This window comes from Gossypium raimondii, chromosome 10, assembly GCF_025698545.1.
Source record: "Gossypium raimondii isolate GPD5lz chromosome 10, ASM2569854v1, whole genome shotgun sequence".
Taxonomy (NCBI): Eukaryota; Viridiplantae; Streptophyta; class Magnoliopsida; order Malvales; family Malvaceae; genus Gossypium; species Gossypium raimondii.
In genome coordinates, this window is record NC_068574.1 from 9,845,327 (window position 1) to 9,862,136 (window position 16,810).

General features: G+C 31.0%; 1 protein-coding gene across 4 annotated transcripts; it reads left to right on the forward strand.

Annotated features, from left to right (window-relative positions):
* The first annotated feature begins 8,172 nt into the window (after window positions 1-8,172).
* LOC105778180 (hypothetical protein) lies at window positions 8,173-16,810 on the forward strand. 4 transcript variants are annotated; one of them, XM_052621808.1, is made up of 24 exons: window positions 8,176-8,518; window positions 10,591-10,806; window positions 10,888-10,995; window positions 11,084-11,185; window positions 11,330-11,386; window positions 11,526-11,604; window positions 11,719-11,863; window positions 12,235-12,358; window positions 12,575-12,743; window positions 13,074-13,102; window positions 13,337-13,485; window positions 13,589-13,691; window positions 13,888-13,983; window positions 14,078-14,133; window positions 14,220-14,343; window positions 14,690-14,752; window positions 14,869-14,928; window positions 15,014-15,175; window positions 15,261-15,334; window positions 15,421-15,514; window positions 15,636-15,772; window positions 15,863-15,943; window positions 16,057-16,162; window positions 16,559-16,810. In XM_052621808.1, exons 1-24 carry the CDS (start codon window positions 8,342-8,344, stop codon window positions 16,643-16,645), a joined length of 2,598 nt encoding a protein of 865 aa, XP_052477768.1. In that variant the 5' UTR covers window positions 8,176-8,341; the 3' UTR covers window positions 16,646-16,810. The 4 variants fall into 4 exon arrangements, 3 of the variants coding, with proteins under 3 accessions (XP_052477767.1, XP_052477768.1, XP_052477766.1); XR_008189782.1 differs by having other exon boundaries at window positions 8,173-8,518; window positions 10,591-10,995; window positions 16,062-16,162; XM_052621807.1 differs by having other exon boundaries at window positions 8,175-8,518; window positions 10,591-10,995; window positions 12,575-12,740.

Genomic DNA, 16,810 nt, shown 5'->3' on the forward strand with positions numbered 1-16,810 from the left:
GTTGTAAAGAATTTGTGTTGAAATCTTTAATTAATATTAATTAAAAGTTTGATCTTTAGATAAAAATTAAAATATGTAATAAGTTTTTATATTTTTCAGTAAATTTGTAATTTAGTATTGTACTTTTGATTTTAGGAAATTAGTTCTTTTATTTTTTAAATTTAAAATTCAGATATAATTATTAGCATTGTTAAATTTAGGTTCATAATAGCACCAGTGTTCTAATTACATTGCTACCTAATATTTTTTTTATTTCAAAATATCACATCAATAAATTTAATAAAAAATTAAATAGTATTAAAAATTGGACCTAAATTTTAAAATCCAAAACTAAAATTTAAAAATAAAAATACAAAGACTTATTGAAGGGTAGAGAAGCTATAGCACATTTTAGCCTTAGACAAATCCCAAACCTCGACTCATTAAAAAAAAAACTGTGTAGAGAATTGGTAGGTATGGGGCAAGGGCGCCGGCTTTGAACCTAACTTCTTCGGCCACTCCCACCAAATTGCTTTATAGCATTTTATTATTTTATTGATTTCCTTCCTATTTTTGGTCCTACATGTAAGGGCCAGATACTCACCAGACCCATTTTATATTTATTAATTTTAAGATAATGTAATTTAAATTTAACGTTAATTTGAATAATGGTAAATTTCTATTTCAATATAACGAACCGAATGTGTTGTTAAGTTTTAATTAAGAGTTGTTGCCCTGATTATTGAAATGCGTACTTCCATTAATGCTAACTTTATCCACGGAATAAATGAGATTTACTAGTCACGAATTCTATGTGTATACCTAAGTAAGGTCCAAATATGTTGGTTCATTTGGACAATTAAACATATTAATTGTTCATTTATGGAAAAAAAAAGGTGTCAAAATGGTGACCATTAATTGGTTGGCGAAATTGAAGGCTTAAAAATTTGTAAGAAAATAAAAAAGGAAATTTGCACATATTTGGACATCACGGGAGCAAGAGAGTGATAAAAGAAAGATTATTTTAAGTTTTATAGTACTAAAAAAAAAAGTTTAATGGTTTTTAAAATTTTAATTAAGTTTTTTTTTTGTTACACTTAATTGTGTACTTGAACTTTTAAAATGCATAAAAAAAGACTCTCAAAGCAATTAAACCCTGTTTTTTCCACTCAATTGGGTAATTGAAATGTTAAAATGCATAAAAAAATACCCTCAATATTTTTTTTTAAAAAAAGCAATTAAACCTCTGCTTTTTTTTTGTACTTAATTGCCAAAATGCATCAAAAAGGCCATTTGACCGTAAACTTTAACAATTGACCGTTAAAGTTAACTGCCCATATTTTCTTTTCAGTTAAAGCCCCCTCGTGTCACAACCACTGCATCACATGTGACAAAAAATTATAAAATTTATTAAACTTTAATAAAAATTAGAAAATATATATAAAAATCGTAAAAAAATTTAAAAAAATTTAAAATTTTATAAAAATTATAAAAAAATATAAAATGCATCAAAAAAAGTCCTTTAACCATTAACTTTTAACGATCCCCAATTTTTTTTAGTTAACGTCATCAAATGTCGCAACACAACGTGACATGTGGCGAAAAATGATAAAAAAATAAAAATCAATAAAAGTTATAGAAAAATTATAGAAAAATTATAAAATGTTTCTTTTGGTATAATAATTTTATAATTTTTTACAAATTTTATAATTTTTTTACATTTTTATCATTTTTACGACTTTATATAATTTTATTTATTTTCTATATTTTATAATTTTACGATTTTTATAAAATTTTATGATTTATATAATATTTTTCTAACTTTTAATAAAATTAAATATTTCTTATATTTTTTTATTAAAATTTAATAATTTTTATAACTTTTATTGATTTTTATTTTTATCATTTTTTGCCACATGTCATACCGTGGTTGTGACACGAGGTGATTTTAATTGAAAAAAGTTAGGAGAGGTTAGCTTTACGGTCAAATGGCATTTTTAATGCATTTTGGCAATTGTGTGAAAAAAAAAAGCAGGAGCTTGATTGCTTTTTTGAAAAAGTTTGAGGGTCTTTTTGATACATTTTGGCAGTTCAAGTACCCAATTGAGTGCAAAAGTAAAAAGAAAGAGCTTAATTGCTTTTCTTTTGAAAAAAAAAAATTTGAAGACCTTTTTGATGCATTTTGAAAATTCAAGAATTCAATTGAGTGCAAAATAAAAAAGAGGTTTAAGAGCTTTTTACACCCTTAAATAAAAAAATATTTTATTAGGATGAAAATTGGTCATTGGATTAAAGTTTCAAGATTTAATTATAACCATTGATTTAATAACTAAATAATTAAGTAAAGAAAGTAATCTAAAAATTAGAAGAAAATCATTGTCTCTTTAAATACCCAACGTGGGGTGCATAGGAGAAAAAGAAAAATGTCACAATAATCATACTTGAATTCTATTGAAAATTTCATGAAATTTAGTTAGTTTAGATATACAAAATTCATCCAAAAGTGATTTCTTTATAAGAATTGGAGCAAGGAGGAAATGAAGGCGAATAATGGAGAAGATTAGAAGTTAAAGAAAGACGTAGATGAAAGTCAGTAATTAAAAATATTTATGTTTTCTTTTTGGTGAATTATAAGAGGAGGGTAAAAGCCTAACAGCAACGTAACTAGTGCGACTTGAACTCAGGCCACACCTGGGACGGTGAACACCTTGACCATTAAACTAACACACAAGGTTTAGAAATTATTACTCAAGTTTGTATATGTTAAACTGACCTTTATTTCATAATATGTTTTGATATAACAAATTGAAATGTTTTTGAATAAAAGTTAAAATTGAATAAAACTGACAAAATGATTTGTTAAAATTGAAGCCTAAGAGTTAAAACTTTGAATATCCACTTTGAACTCTTAAAATTTTGTTAAACATCTTTGAAATCAAATTAAAATGATTTTCACTTAGTAAAATGACTTAACAAATCAAATAATTTTCAAACAAGTCGAAATTGCTCCAGGCAAAAAAATATCGATACCTTTTTGGCCAAGTATCGATATTTTATGAATTATCGATACCCTTCTTAAAAGCGATACCAAAATGACATTCTGTTTTTCACAAACCCTATTAAGTATCAATACCATTTTATTAAGTATTGGTATTTTCTGAAATATCGATACCCTTCTTAAGAATGATACTAAAATAACATGTTGTTTCTCAAAAAACCTACAAAGCATCGATACGGTATCGATACCTTTTTATAAAGTATCGATAAAATTGTTTTGGTATCGATAACAAATCTCCAACGGTCATTGAATTTAGCATTTATTGCAAAAATTATCGATACTCTTTTATTTGGTATCGATACTCAATGTTGCATGTGAATTAAGTGCTCTGGTTTTTATATCCCAACAGCTCTATCCATGACACCAACAACTTCAACGGCTGGAAATCAATTAGGGGGTATAAATACTAACTTCTAAAGATCCTACAACAACAAGAAATCACTTTCAAGCAAAAATCAACAATTAACCAATCTTTGAGCTTACTATTTTCATATTCTTTTTACATACACTTGTGAGCTTTACTTTTATTCTTTTACTCAAGTGTATTTCATTGTATTTGAGCTTAATTTGCAAACACTTTGATCTTGTAAGGATTATTTATTTTTTTGGTTATTTATATTTCCTTGAGAGGGTTTGTGTCTTAAGATTTGTGGTAGAAATCTTAAAGGAGTTGTAAGGTTAAACCTTGTCCTCAAAGGTTATCAAATTAATGAATTTGGGAAAAATTTTAGTTGTAGAAAGCTAAGGTAGTAGAGTACGTTATTGGGGTCGAACCACTCTAAATTATCATGTTCATCTTTCAATTTTCTCTCTAGCTTTCTAAAAATATTTTATAAGTCAATTCACCCCTCTTGGCAATTTTGATTTGATTTAGCGAGCTAAAAATTGGTATCAGAACTAGTTTTTAAAAGACGGTCTTACAACTAAGAGAAGATCCTTGAGGTAGCTCAACTTACTTCTATTCAAACCGCACAAGATGACATCTTCTTCTAGCTCCATTATAGTTGGTGAGTCTCAATTCGTTAATAAACCTCCTTACTTCAATGGTGCAAATTATTCATATTAGAATACTAAAATGACATTGTTCATACAAGCCAACGATCTTGCCGTGTGGGAGGTTATCATGGATGGTCCAACCATTCTTCAAAAGTAAGAAGGAGAGAAGTTAGTTCCAAAGAGCAAGAAGGAATGAAATGAGGAAGTAGAAGAAAAATACAACTCAATGCAAAGGCCATGCACACTCTCTTTTGTGCACTTGGTCCGGATGAATATAGTAGAGTTTCTTCATGTTCCAATGCCAAGGAAATTTGGGACAAATTGGAGGTCACTCATGAGGGTACCGATCAAGTTAAGAAATCAAATGTGGGAATTATTACTCTCAATTATAAGACTTTCACGATGAAGCCTAAGGAGAACATCAAAACTATGTCCAATAGGTTCGTCATCATCATCAATGAGCTCAAATTCTATGGGAAGACCTATCCCAACGAAGAAGTTGTCCGGGAGTACTTAGAAGCTTGCCTTTGTCATGGGATGCAAAAGTTACAGCCATAAAAGAAGCTAAAAATTTAGAGACCCTTTCATTAGATTAGCTAATTGGTTTCTTGCTCACTCATAAAATGAGACACAATTGAGTGAATAAAGGAGAAGAAAAAGTTGAAAAGAAGAAGGTCGGTGTTTCCCTCAAGTCTACAATAGAATAAGGTAATTCAAATGAATATGTGGATGAGGATGAAGAGTGGACCATGTTTGCAAGAAGATTCAAGAGATTTATGAGGTCTAACAAAGGAAGACAATTCCAAAAGAAGGAAGGACTAAAGATTGAATCTACTAAGGAGAAAGATCCTATCGTTTGTTATGAGTGCAAAAAACTAGGACACATCAAGTTTGATTGTCCTTAATGGAAGAAGAATGGGTCTAGCAAACAAAAACACAAGACCAATGTTTAATTTAAAATGAATACCTAAAGGGACTAAAATTATAGGAACTAATGCTTATGGACCCAAAAGAATTTGGGTACCAAAAATAAAAGCTTAATTGTATGTTTGTAGGAAAATGAACATTGCTTTAAGATGGACTATTCAAGGAAAAACTTATGGTGCCTTGATAGTGGATGCTCAAGACACATGACCGGTGACAATAGTTAATGTATCCACTTTGTATATGTTAAATCAAGTTTTATTTGATATATTTTGATATAAAAAATTGAAATTTTTTTGAATAAAAGTTAAAATTGAACAATGACAAAATGATTTGTTAAAATTGAAGCCTAAGAGTTAAAACTTTGTATATCCACTTTGAACTCTTAGAAAATTTTAAACATCTTTAAAATCAAATTAAAATGATTTTCACTTAGTAAAATGACTTCTAACAAATCAAATAATTTTCAAACAAGTCAAAATTGCTTAATGCCAAAATGACATTCTGCTTTCCACAAACCCTATTAAAAGCAATACCAAAATGACATCTGCTTTTCACAAACTCTATTAAGTATCGATACCATTTTATTATCGATATTTTCTGAAATATAAATACCCTTCTTAAAAATGATACTAAAATAGCATTCTGCATTTCTCACAAGACTTACAAAGTATTGATACAATATTGATACCTTTTTATAAAGTATCGATAAAATTGTTTTGGTATTGATAATAAATCTACAATGGTAACTAAATTTAGCATTTATTGCAAAATTATCGATACCCTTGTTAGGAAATATGCCAATATTGTAGTAAACGTGTAATTGTTTCTATTTATTTGAACGATGAATAAATAAATAAAGTTAATTTCACATTTCACTATTATGCCTTTTGTATTTCTATCTTTTATATTTTGCATGCATAGCGAAATTGTGACAAACAACTATTAGCTCATTGATTGTCTAAGTTCAAACTAAAGATAAGTGGCATTGTAAGAACGTTTACATTACGAGAAAGATAACTTACTTCAATAGATAATCTAAATGAGCCAATAATCCCGTAAAAGAATCAAAATGATCATTTGATTCAAATACTGAGAATGATTATTATTCGTCTACAATTCCAATTGGGGAAATGGCTAGTCTTGGCTATCAGAGCAATTGACTCCACGGGTAGAGACCTAGATGTATTTATCGGTAGAATGATACCTTGGACTGGACCCAAGATGAATTAATTCTGAATCTGTTTGTAAATTAATTCACTTGTGACGTTCATGGTGTGATTTACCTAAATCCTAAGTTAGTCATTGATCATGCGTATGCAACTCATGTACTTTGATATAAGTGGAAGCTTATGCTCTAAAGATGGTCGAGCCCATAGCAGGTATGTTGGGTACATGACTTGTGTATGGCATGACTTTACTAGCAATAGTGGACTTCATAGCTCAATTAAAGTGCTAATGATATCCTCTCATTGGCATTGTGTGGATTGATAAATATGGAACATGGCCACAGGTTGCTTGTTCTCGAATGAGAAATTTATCATAGTCATTTGTTGACAATGATCATATTAATCATTAAGAAGACACAATGGTGACAATGAGCTAAGATAGGATTGTATTGAGTGAATGGATTTAACTAAAAGGAACCAAGGATATCATATGAGGGTAACATACACATGACGAGGTCATTGGAAAAAATAGTTGGATGAATTGTTTTCATAAATAATATACAATAAGGATCACATTTTAGGTTATATTTTACTTTAAGTCCTTTTTATAACTTAATTACCATTATACCCTTATTATTTCCTTTCAAGTATTAATAATTATATGCCTATAACCGTCGACTACCACTCCTTATGGTCTAATTATCATATTAATCCACCACCACTCAATTCCATGACTATTTAGCACCTTTTAAAAATATGAGTTAACATTTACATCCTTTACGATTTAGTCCTTTTTAATTAATTAGCTATCTAAATGATAAAATTTCTTAACCAAATTTAAATAAGACACTAATGATATCGTAAATATTAAATAATTAATATTTACGGATCGACATATCGAAATTGTGGCCCCGAAACTACAATTTCTAACACCACTAAAAAATGGGCTATTACATGGACGGCTACACCTCAAAACAACCTCCAGGACGGCCCTGGTGTGTACGTGTGTAACAGTGATATATTCTTGTCAATAATGCGTGAATTGTATTAAAAAAAACAGAATACATAAAAATTCAAAATAAAAGTATAATAACTCACACTAAATTAATTATATGCTGCACAAAAGAAAAATCTGCTATGATAATAAATTCAAATGAAAGAAAACTATTTATAAATAAAAATAAACAATAAATAAATAAATTTATAACTTATATTTAAGATATAAATTAATTGACAAATTTCAAATAAAACAAGGCAAACAAAGAAAATTGTGGGTGAATGAGTTTGAAAAAAAACAACTTTCTTTTGATTAACATGTTCATTGAATAGAAAAAGAAAGTAATTCACGTTTTAATAAACTTTATTATTTAAAATAAATATATATATAATTATTTTCATTGGATTCTTTTGCTGAAACATAATGTTGCGTGGCAATTTATGATTGGACGACATGATAAATAAAATTAAAATTTAACATTTTTAATCAAAGGTGTTATATTAAAAATTTCAAAGTAAATGTATCAAATTAAAAGATTTAATAAAATTTAAGGGCCAACTATCACATTATCCTTTATTTTATTATGTAGGTAATTTATGTCATATGAAAATTAATTATACTAAATATAAAAAAATATTGAATTGTTTATATTCAACTCTTTAATTGATATTACTCGCAACTTCTAATTTCGGATAACCTTATCCCTTTTATTTACATAAAAATTAATAAGAAAAAGAATGTATTTATAAAGTCATTATTTTTTAAAACATAATATATTTTTAAAAATTATGAAAAAATTTAAAAGGTTTAAGTTAACTATTTGTACATATAAATTTATTTAGATAGATTTTAAAACTTAATTTTTACCGAATTAATTTAAAAAATCCTGAAAAAATATTAATATCATGCCTGAGTTGGGAAGAATAAAAGGCATGGAAGACGTTTGTTGACTTCACATCAAACGATTTACTGCTTTGTAAATTACGGTTAAATATCTTATGGGATTTTATGTGTCAGCCTTCAGGTATTGAATGGTTCCCACACGACATCGTATCTATACTTAAGAAAGGAGCCTAAACTGAATCGTATGAGATCTTGCGGAAGAAAAAGATCAGGAAGCGTAAATCTTGGACAGGTGGCGATCAAACAATGCTTTTGCATTCTTTTTATATATGGAAGTACAGATATTGCAGGCATAACGTTACGTTGTAGAGAGTGATGGGAGTGGTGGCGGTCATCGGAGGAGGGATAAGAGGGCTGGTGTCGGCCTATGTTGTGGCCAAAGGCGGCGTTGACGTGGTGGTTTATGAGAAAGAGAAACAGCTAGGTCGCCATGCAATCACTGTCAACTTTGATGCCACTGATTTAGACCTCCGCTTCTTATTTCTAAATCCAGTAAGCTTTTATCTTTTTCTTTCTTTCCCTTTAGAATTTTGTGGCTTTTCTGGGAAACTGAACTAAAGAAAATAAATAATTATGAAAATGACTAGAGCAAAATTTTATACAGAGTATCCATGGGTACCGTTAGACACACCGGTGGCACCTTCATCATTAATCAATCATCGGCATTTTAAAATATAAATTAAATTTTGGTATTGTTAATATATCCGACGATATCGGTAATAATTTGTTTTGGTATTATTATTGTATCCGACAATATCAGTATATATGTATTTTTTTTTTCAAATATCAGTTAAAAATACGGATATTCTATTAGTAAAAAGAAAAATAAAAATTACATATATCAACATGGATCTAACTAGTAAGTTTAGAAACTAAAATTATATTAAATTTTAATTTAATAAACTTGTTAAGCTTAATAAATAAATCTCTTGAAAACCCTTAATTTAAGCAAGTTAAATCATAATTTGTTACTACATTAATGACCAATTGATGAGATAAGATGTGCTTTTATTTTAGAACAATGATGATAATAGAAAAGATATTTAAAATGTTATACTAAAACGGGAATATATATATTATATACAATAAATGATTAAAATATTTATATTTATATTTATATTAATATGCAAAATAATTAATTATTTTAACAATTTTTTCCTTTCCATGTAGATTTTTCAGTAATTATTAATGGAATAATTTTTAACTTATAATTTAAGGAAATATATATACAAAGATTATTGTATGGAAGTTAGGTAATAAGGGTGTCGGCAATTAAAATCATTAATTTAACCGTTAAATTAGAGGCCAATCTAATGTGACATAATTTAAAATAATTTTTTAAAAGAATTAATATCGTACAAATGAATTTTGTAAAACCTTGATTTTTGATTGATATAACAACGATAGTTTAAAAATGTAATTAAAATATTTTGAAAATGCACTACATAAAATAGGTTTTTAGCGGTGTTTGGACCAAAAACGCCGCAAAAGTTATACATTAGTGGCGCTAATAGGAAAATGCCACAAAAGGTTAGAGCTATAACGGCGTTTATGAGAAAAACGCTGCAAAAAGTCAAGCAGTAGCGGTGTTTATGATAAAAATGCCGTAAAAGGTCAAGCAGTAGCGGCTTTTTTATCATAAAAGCCACAAAAGCAAAAAAAAATATTTTATTTTAGGATTTAGGGTTTAGAGTTTTAGTGTTTAGATTTAGGGTTTAAAATTTAATGTTTTAGTGTTTATGTTTTAAGGTTAGGCCCAAAAAAGCCACTAAAAACCTGTTTTGCTGCAGTGATGGGAATCATTTTAAGATTGTAGAGTACAATTAACTCTATTATTTTGGGAAAAAGATTAAATAGCAGTAGTAATAGCTCTATCAAGATAACCTTATGGAATCAAAATAGAAAATAAAAAGATAAAAGTATCTAAACTCAAACCGGCCAAATTATGAGCTACTAAATTCTTCTACCATTGACAAAACGAAAGGTATATATTCAAAATTTCTGTATTTTTTTTTACATTTGAAATTTAGTTAATTTATTTTTATTTTTAGAAATTTAGGATTTTAAAGTTCAAGGCTAATTGTTAATATCATTAAAATTCTTTAATTAAATTTACATGTTTGATATTTTGAAAATAAAAATACTAATTTGGTAGCCATGAAATAAAAAAAAAAAAGACATTATAATGTACTTGAATTTAATAGAAGAATTTTAACAGTATAAACAAATGGAATTGCATTTTTAAATTCGAAATTAGAGGGACTAAATTCCAAATGTATGAAAATCATAGGGATTTAGATCAGATTTTAACCAAAATTCGACTGCATGGAGAAGGCTGCCTGCATAAGTTTTCGCCTACGTAAAAGGGTAGTGAACTATTTATAGCTCTTAAAAGTTACTAAGTTTGAGCAACGCTGAGGACAATTCTTATAGTACTATAATAAAAAGAAATGGTGATCAAGCAAAAAAAAAGTTTAGATGATGGAACCGATTTTTATGCTTTTGTGAAGCTTTTTTACTAGTTGGGTACAAAACCAGGAATAAACATGTGGATAACTTGACAGGCAAGTTATGCAACAATGTTGGAGATGTTTGAAAGCCTTGGAGTTGATGTGGAGACATCTGATGTTTCATTCTCTGTTAGCCATGACAAAGGCAATGGCTATGAATGGTCCAGCCAATATGGTTTTTCAAACTACTTTGCTCAAAAGAAGAAACTGTTGAATCCTTTCAACTGGCGAAACCTCAGAGAGATTATCAAGTTCGGGAATGATGTCGAGAGCTTTGCCATTTCTCTTGCCGGTCATCGGACCTCTTTTGGCTACCGCTTATGTTTTTCTTTACTTTTGGACTTGTGTTGCAGCTACCTTGAATTGCTTGAGAACAACCCAGACATTGATCGTAATGAAACCTTCGGACAGTTTTTAAAGTCAAGGGGTTACTCGGAAAATTTCCAGAACAATTATCTGGTGAGTTGCTGAAGGATTTATATATATATATATATATATTTATACCAACTTATAGGGATTAATTAATAACAATATTGAAATTTTACAGGCTCCCATATGTGGTGCAATGTGGTCCAGCTCCAGGAAAGATGTTATGAGCTTTTCAGCCTTCTCCGTTCTTTCATTTTGGCGTACTCACCACTTATACCAGGTGTCTGATTAGTTTCCAAAACGGATGCTACTTAGTGATTATACAATTCATGCAAGCTCTACCTATGGCTATCACAATCATTGTCCCGATCACTAACCGTTATGCGATTTGGTTTTTTTTTTTTTTTTTCACTTCCATCTGCAGCTATTTGGACAGCCGCAGTGGTTGACTATCAGAAGGCACTCATATTTTGTTAAAAGGGTGCGTATTTCTAGTCTTTCAAGCTCTCTGACTCCCTTATATTTTCATCTTATTTGTGAAATAGGTTGTTCAAAAGTGTAAAACTTAAGGTTCTATTGATGAAACTAATTAAAACTATGTTCCAATTCAATAAAATCAGGTCAGAGATATGCTGGAGAGTAGAGGTTGTCTATTTAAACTTGCTTGTCAAGTACAAAGTGTTTTGCCTGCTGATAATGGTGAGTACTTTCTTTGAGCACCATTTTCTTGCAAATTCCAATTTAGATGCAAGACTTTTTTCCTATCATAGGTTTACAGACCTCTGAAATTTTTTTGTATAAATGGATTAACAGGTACCACTGTGGTCCGTGGAGATGGTTTCAGAGAAACTTACAATGGATGCATATTGGCTGTTTCTGCTTCCAAAGCCTTAAGACTCTTAGAAAACCCAACATTTGAAGAAAAGAGAGTGTTGGGTGCATTCCAATATGCTTCTAGGTACTAGAATTTACACTACCTCTTTGATCTATATGTCTTAACGTTAGTGTGCATATATAATCTTTTTAACATGTGAAATTTTCAATGTCATCATTGACATGAATTTTTTAAATACCTAAAGTCCCTTTTATTTGGAACTCTCCATTGTTTTCTTGATGCTTCTCATGACATAGATGCCATTATATCTAATTTTGCTCCCTTTATAGCATGGTACATATACTTTCACTGACACAAGAACATTAAGATCAGATGTAAGAGCCTCTCTTACAAAAGCATAAGGAATTTGATATGCTTTAAAATGTCGTAGTTCATTAGAAGGCAGGACCTTCTTTCTTCTAAACCTTACTACATAAAGTTGTTTCCATTGGCAGTGATATCTACCTTCACCGTGATAGTAATTTAATGCCTAAGGACAGATCAGCTTGGAGTGCACTGAATTTTCTCAATGGTAGAGAAAATAAAGCATGCTTAACATACTGGCTCAATGCGCTACAGGTATGTGGCAACTTCTCTGTAGATATTAAGCTAACGATTTTCATAACTATTTCAGAATCAGAAATGAAAAAAAAATAGTTTGTTGTGCCTAACATCTAGGGAAGCACAAAAGAATCTTGTAAGATACCATGTATCTCATCAGAATTACTAAAATACTTGGTTGTTTATCAAGTTATAACTGAAGTAATGCTACCTTGTTGCTGTTGCATCTTTCAGAAAGTTGGGAAAACAAGTCAGCCATTTTTTCTGACTGTCAACCCACACAATACCCCAAATGATACCTTGCTTAAGTGGTCGACTAGCTGTGCAATTCCCTCTGTTGCTGCATCAAAAGGTTCACTTGAGCTTGGTCAGATTCAGGGGAAGAGAGGAATCTGGTTCTGTGGTGAGATCTTTCCTCATGAAATTAGATGACCTTATTACTTTTATTGCCTGACATTTTGGCCATAGTTTTATGAGGTTCAACCACTTGGGGAGAAGTAATTTATCAGCGGAAGAAATTGGCTCTTTTAGTATTCTTCTAGTTCTAGTTTTAGTTCATGTAGATTGTCAGTGAAGTATTTTTGCTACTGTCATTGTGCTGTACTTTTATATTCCTTGTATTCTAAAACCTTCATTAGCTTGACAGATGACTATTATTAGTGTTTTCATTATAAGATAACAATGAATCATGTCAACTGCCTCCACTCTAAGCATCTATTTACAATTCTTTCAGGCTATGACTTCCATGAGGATGAATTAAAGGTAACTGATCTAGTTATTTCTTGCTTATTTCTAAATCATGGTTCAATTTTATTTCAGTAAGATAAATGCCTTTAGTTTAGGCTACAACGAAATTACAAGTTCATTAATAGCATATGAAATGCTTATGTAAATCTTATTTATATTATACTTTGAATCCAATGATTTATGTAATTTGAATTTAAGAATCATTGTCCTATTTCAAGAAATTTTCTCATAAGGTGCTCTTCTTCTCAGGCTGGTATGGATGCTGCACATGGTATCTTGGGAAAGCATTCTTCTGTTGTGTACAGTCCAAAGCATTTGTCACCTTCTTTCATGGAAACAATGGCATGCCTCTTTGTTGCTAAATTCTTTCAACAATATGTATCAGCAGGCTGCATAATGTGAGTTCTTAAAAACAATCACTTAATGGTTTTACCATTTTGTTATTTCAGTGCATGTTTTCCTCCTTGAATTTGACACAATTTACTGTGTTGCATTCACCAGTTTCTTAGAGGAACGAGGCAGAATTTTCACTTTCAAAGGGAACATGGAAAAGTGTCCTCTTAAATCTGTTCTGAAAGTGCACAATCCTCAGTTTTACTGGAGGGTAGACACTTGACATTACTTACTCCTAATTCATGTTTGCTATTTATTTTGTTATCTAATTGAACTTCCCATCAAGTTGGATTAGTAGTTAACATTAAAATCTATTGCCTTTTGTTTTACACAATTTGATTATTGGCACTCTAAGGCACACACTTTTGTCACCACTTCTGATCAGTATTGTATGTATTTTCCCTCAGATCATGAAAGAAGCTGATCTAGGCCTTGCAGATGCATATATCAATGGGGATTTTTCTTTTGTTGATAAGGACAAAGGTCTTCTTAATCTTTTCCAGGTAAGAAAAGGTTATTGAGATGTGTTAGTACTATAAACACAATGCAATTTAGGTACTGATAATTTATCAGAATCTTCGCTGATAACTTTTGCAGATACTTGTTGTCAATAAAGAGTTGAACTCGGCTGCCTCAGGATCGAATAAAAGAAGGTTTAGTATAGCTTGAAGAAGAATCTGGACTGAAATTCCAATAAATAATTTTGGTTTATTAAGCATTGACACTGAATTGGTTGCAGGACTTGGTTGTCACCTGCACTGTTCACTGCTAGTATATCATCTGCAAAGTATTTCACTAAGCATCTCTTGAGGCAAAACACTGTTACACAGGCTCGCAGGAACATTTCTCGTCATTATGATCTGGTAAGTGATCATGACTCTGATTTCAAGATATTAGAACTGTTGGAATATCTTTTTGTAGAATTCAATTATGTTTATGTTTACACTCAGCTTGTGCTGCTTAAATAACAATCAGTTAGGTTGCATGAGAATGGTGTCATAAGTCATAACCAGGATCTGAAACTTGTTTTCATCAGTTACACCTGCTGCTAATTGATTACTATGGATTATATGTTTCCATGTTTGAGCTTTGAGGCCCAAGAATAAGAATTTCCTTGATCATAGAGGGGTTCTTTTGTTCACAATGCCTAATTGCAACAGGATTTAATTAAATCAAAGCTAAGGAATTCTTTGCAAATTGCGTTTGCAGGGTAATGAACTTTTCACTCTATACTTGGGTGAAACGATGCAATACTCTTCTGGAGTTTTTAAGGTCAGGATCCCAACTTCTATGAATCTTTTTCTTGAAAAATGCATGAACAAAGGACTCTTCCATTGGGATTTTATCTTCTCCTAGCGTTGTGACACTAATATTAAGTGACTTTATAGACCGGCGAAGAACATTTGGACGTTGCACAGCGAAGAAAAATCAGTTCTCTAATTGAGAAAGTGAGAATTCATAATGGTCTCATCCTCATTCTTCAGTTTCCATTGCAACGATCATTTATCGGTTGTGTTGTTTCCTAATATACAGACGAGAATCGAAAAGTGGCATGAAGTTCTGGACATTGGGTGTGGTTGGGGAATCTTAGCTATTGAAGTTGTCAAAAGAACAGGATGCAAGTATACTGGCATCACTCTATCAGAGAAGCAACTGAAATATGCTGAAGATAAAGTGAAGGAAGCTGGACTTGAGGTATCCATGTCTGAAAATGGCTCGAGTCTGCAAATAACTCTGTTAATAGTTGTTTACATGTAGTTAACTAGTTTTTAATCGTCAGGGAAACATCAAATTACTTCTCTGTGACTATCGCCAGTTACCCAAGACAAACCAATATGACAGAATCATATCTGTGTAAGTTATATATATATTCCCTAGTTAAATTTATATTTAGTAATTACATGATAAATGGTACTAATACTTGTGATTATATTCTTTAGAGAGATGGTAGAACATGTTGGTAAAGAATATATTGAGGAGTTTTACAGATGCTGTGACCAGTTATTGAAAAAAGATGGGCTTTTCGTTCTCCAGGTAATGTTAAAATGGTGAAAACAGAAATGTTGCCATTGTATTAGCTTTAATAGTAACTTCAACATTCCAATTATCGGTTCTTCAGTGCCCATATTTTTAGAATATTAATGGTTTTTCTCAGTTCATAACATTGCCAGAGGAGCTTTCCAAAGAAGTCCAGCAAACAGCAGGTTTTATAAAGGAATATATCTTCCCTGGTGGAATGCTGCTTTCTTTCAATACGCATTTATCAGCTATGGCAGCTGCATCAGGATTCTGGTAACAATATGCATTGCCTCTTTAGACAAGCACATTTATGTTTTTCTTTGTTCAACAATACAAATCCATTAAGGAGTATTGCGGGCGCAGTGTGGAGCATGTGGAAAATATAGGAAGTAGTTATTATCACACACTAAGATGGTGGCGAAAAAATTTCCTGGAAAATACAAGGTACTCATGCAACTATCACTTTCTTATTGTTCTGATTTTAATTAACCTGAAAATCGTCTATTTATTTGTTACAAAACATGATATGATGGAACCTATTTTGTTTTCCTTGTCAGCAAAGTCCTGGCTTTGGGGTTTGATGACAAGTTCATGCGGACATGGGAATATTATTTTGATTATTGTGCAGCTGGTTTTAAGACGGGAACGCTTTTAGATTACCAGGTAAACTCCATATATGTCTGTTAATGATATGTGAACCTAGGAAATGTTTTGGCTGCACTGTTAGCATCTCTGTGTTGTATAGGGTTAGCGTGGAGGAGGTCGGAGGGCTGAAATCCGTACAGTGCTGGAGGTAAGAGGATCTTGGGAGTGAACTGATCATCTCACCTCTAGCATTATACAGCTCTTCGGCCCCAAGGCAAATCCGCCGCAATCGCCTATCAAGACTCCTTAATCATGACAAAGACTCTAGATAATATGTCAGCAAGTACTGAATATGTTGGGTTTCATTACAAGAGAATATAGTGCATCATGATCAATGGTGGTAAATTTTAATCTTAGGTTATGATGTCTTAGCTTAAGGCTAAGTTAATTGATTCCTGGCGTGTATGATTACAGGTTGTATTTTCACGAGCAGACAATTTCGCTACACTTGGCGATCCGTACAAAGGCTTCCCTTCAGCATATTCCTTCATGGATACTTGACCCAAATAGGCAGGCAAAATGAGCAGCCATGGCACTACCGTTCGTTTATTTATAACCATATATGCTGCAATGCAAGATAACTGAGTTAGTATCTTGAAACCAACTTTGTTAAGAAAATTATTAATGAAATAAAATATATTAATATAGTGGTGTTTTTATCGTTTA

What these genes read in the sequence shown, in the direction of transcription:
- LOC105778180 (XM_052621806.1), top strand. Translation starts at nt 8,342, where the DNA reads ATGGGAGTGGTGGCGGTCATCGGAGGAGGGATAAGAGGGCTGGTGTCG. An exon ending in ATCCTCAGTTTTACTGGAGG is followed by an intron (nt 13,692 to 13,887) that starts GTAGACACTTGA and finishes ATTTTCCCTCAG; the next exon opens with ATCATGAAAGAAGCTGATCT. An exon ending in ATGGGCTTTTCGTTCTCCAG is followed by an intron (nt 15,515 to 15,635) that starts GTAATGTTAAAA and finishes GGTTTTTCTCAG; the next exon opens with TTCATAACATTGCCAGAGGA.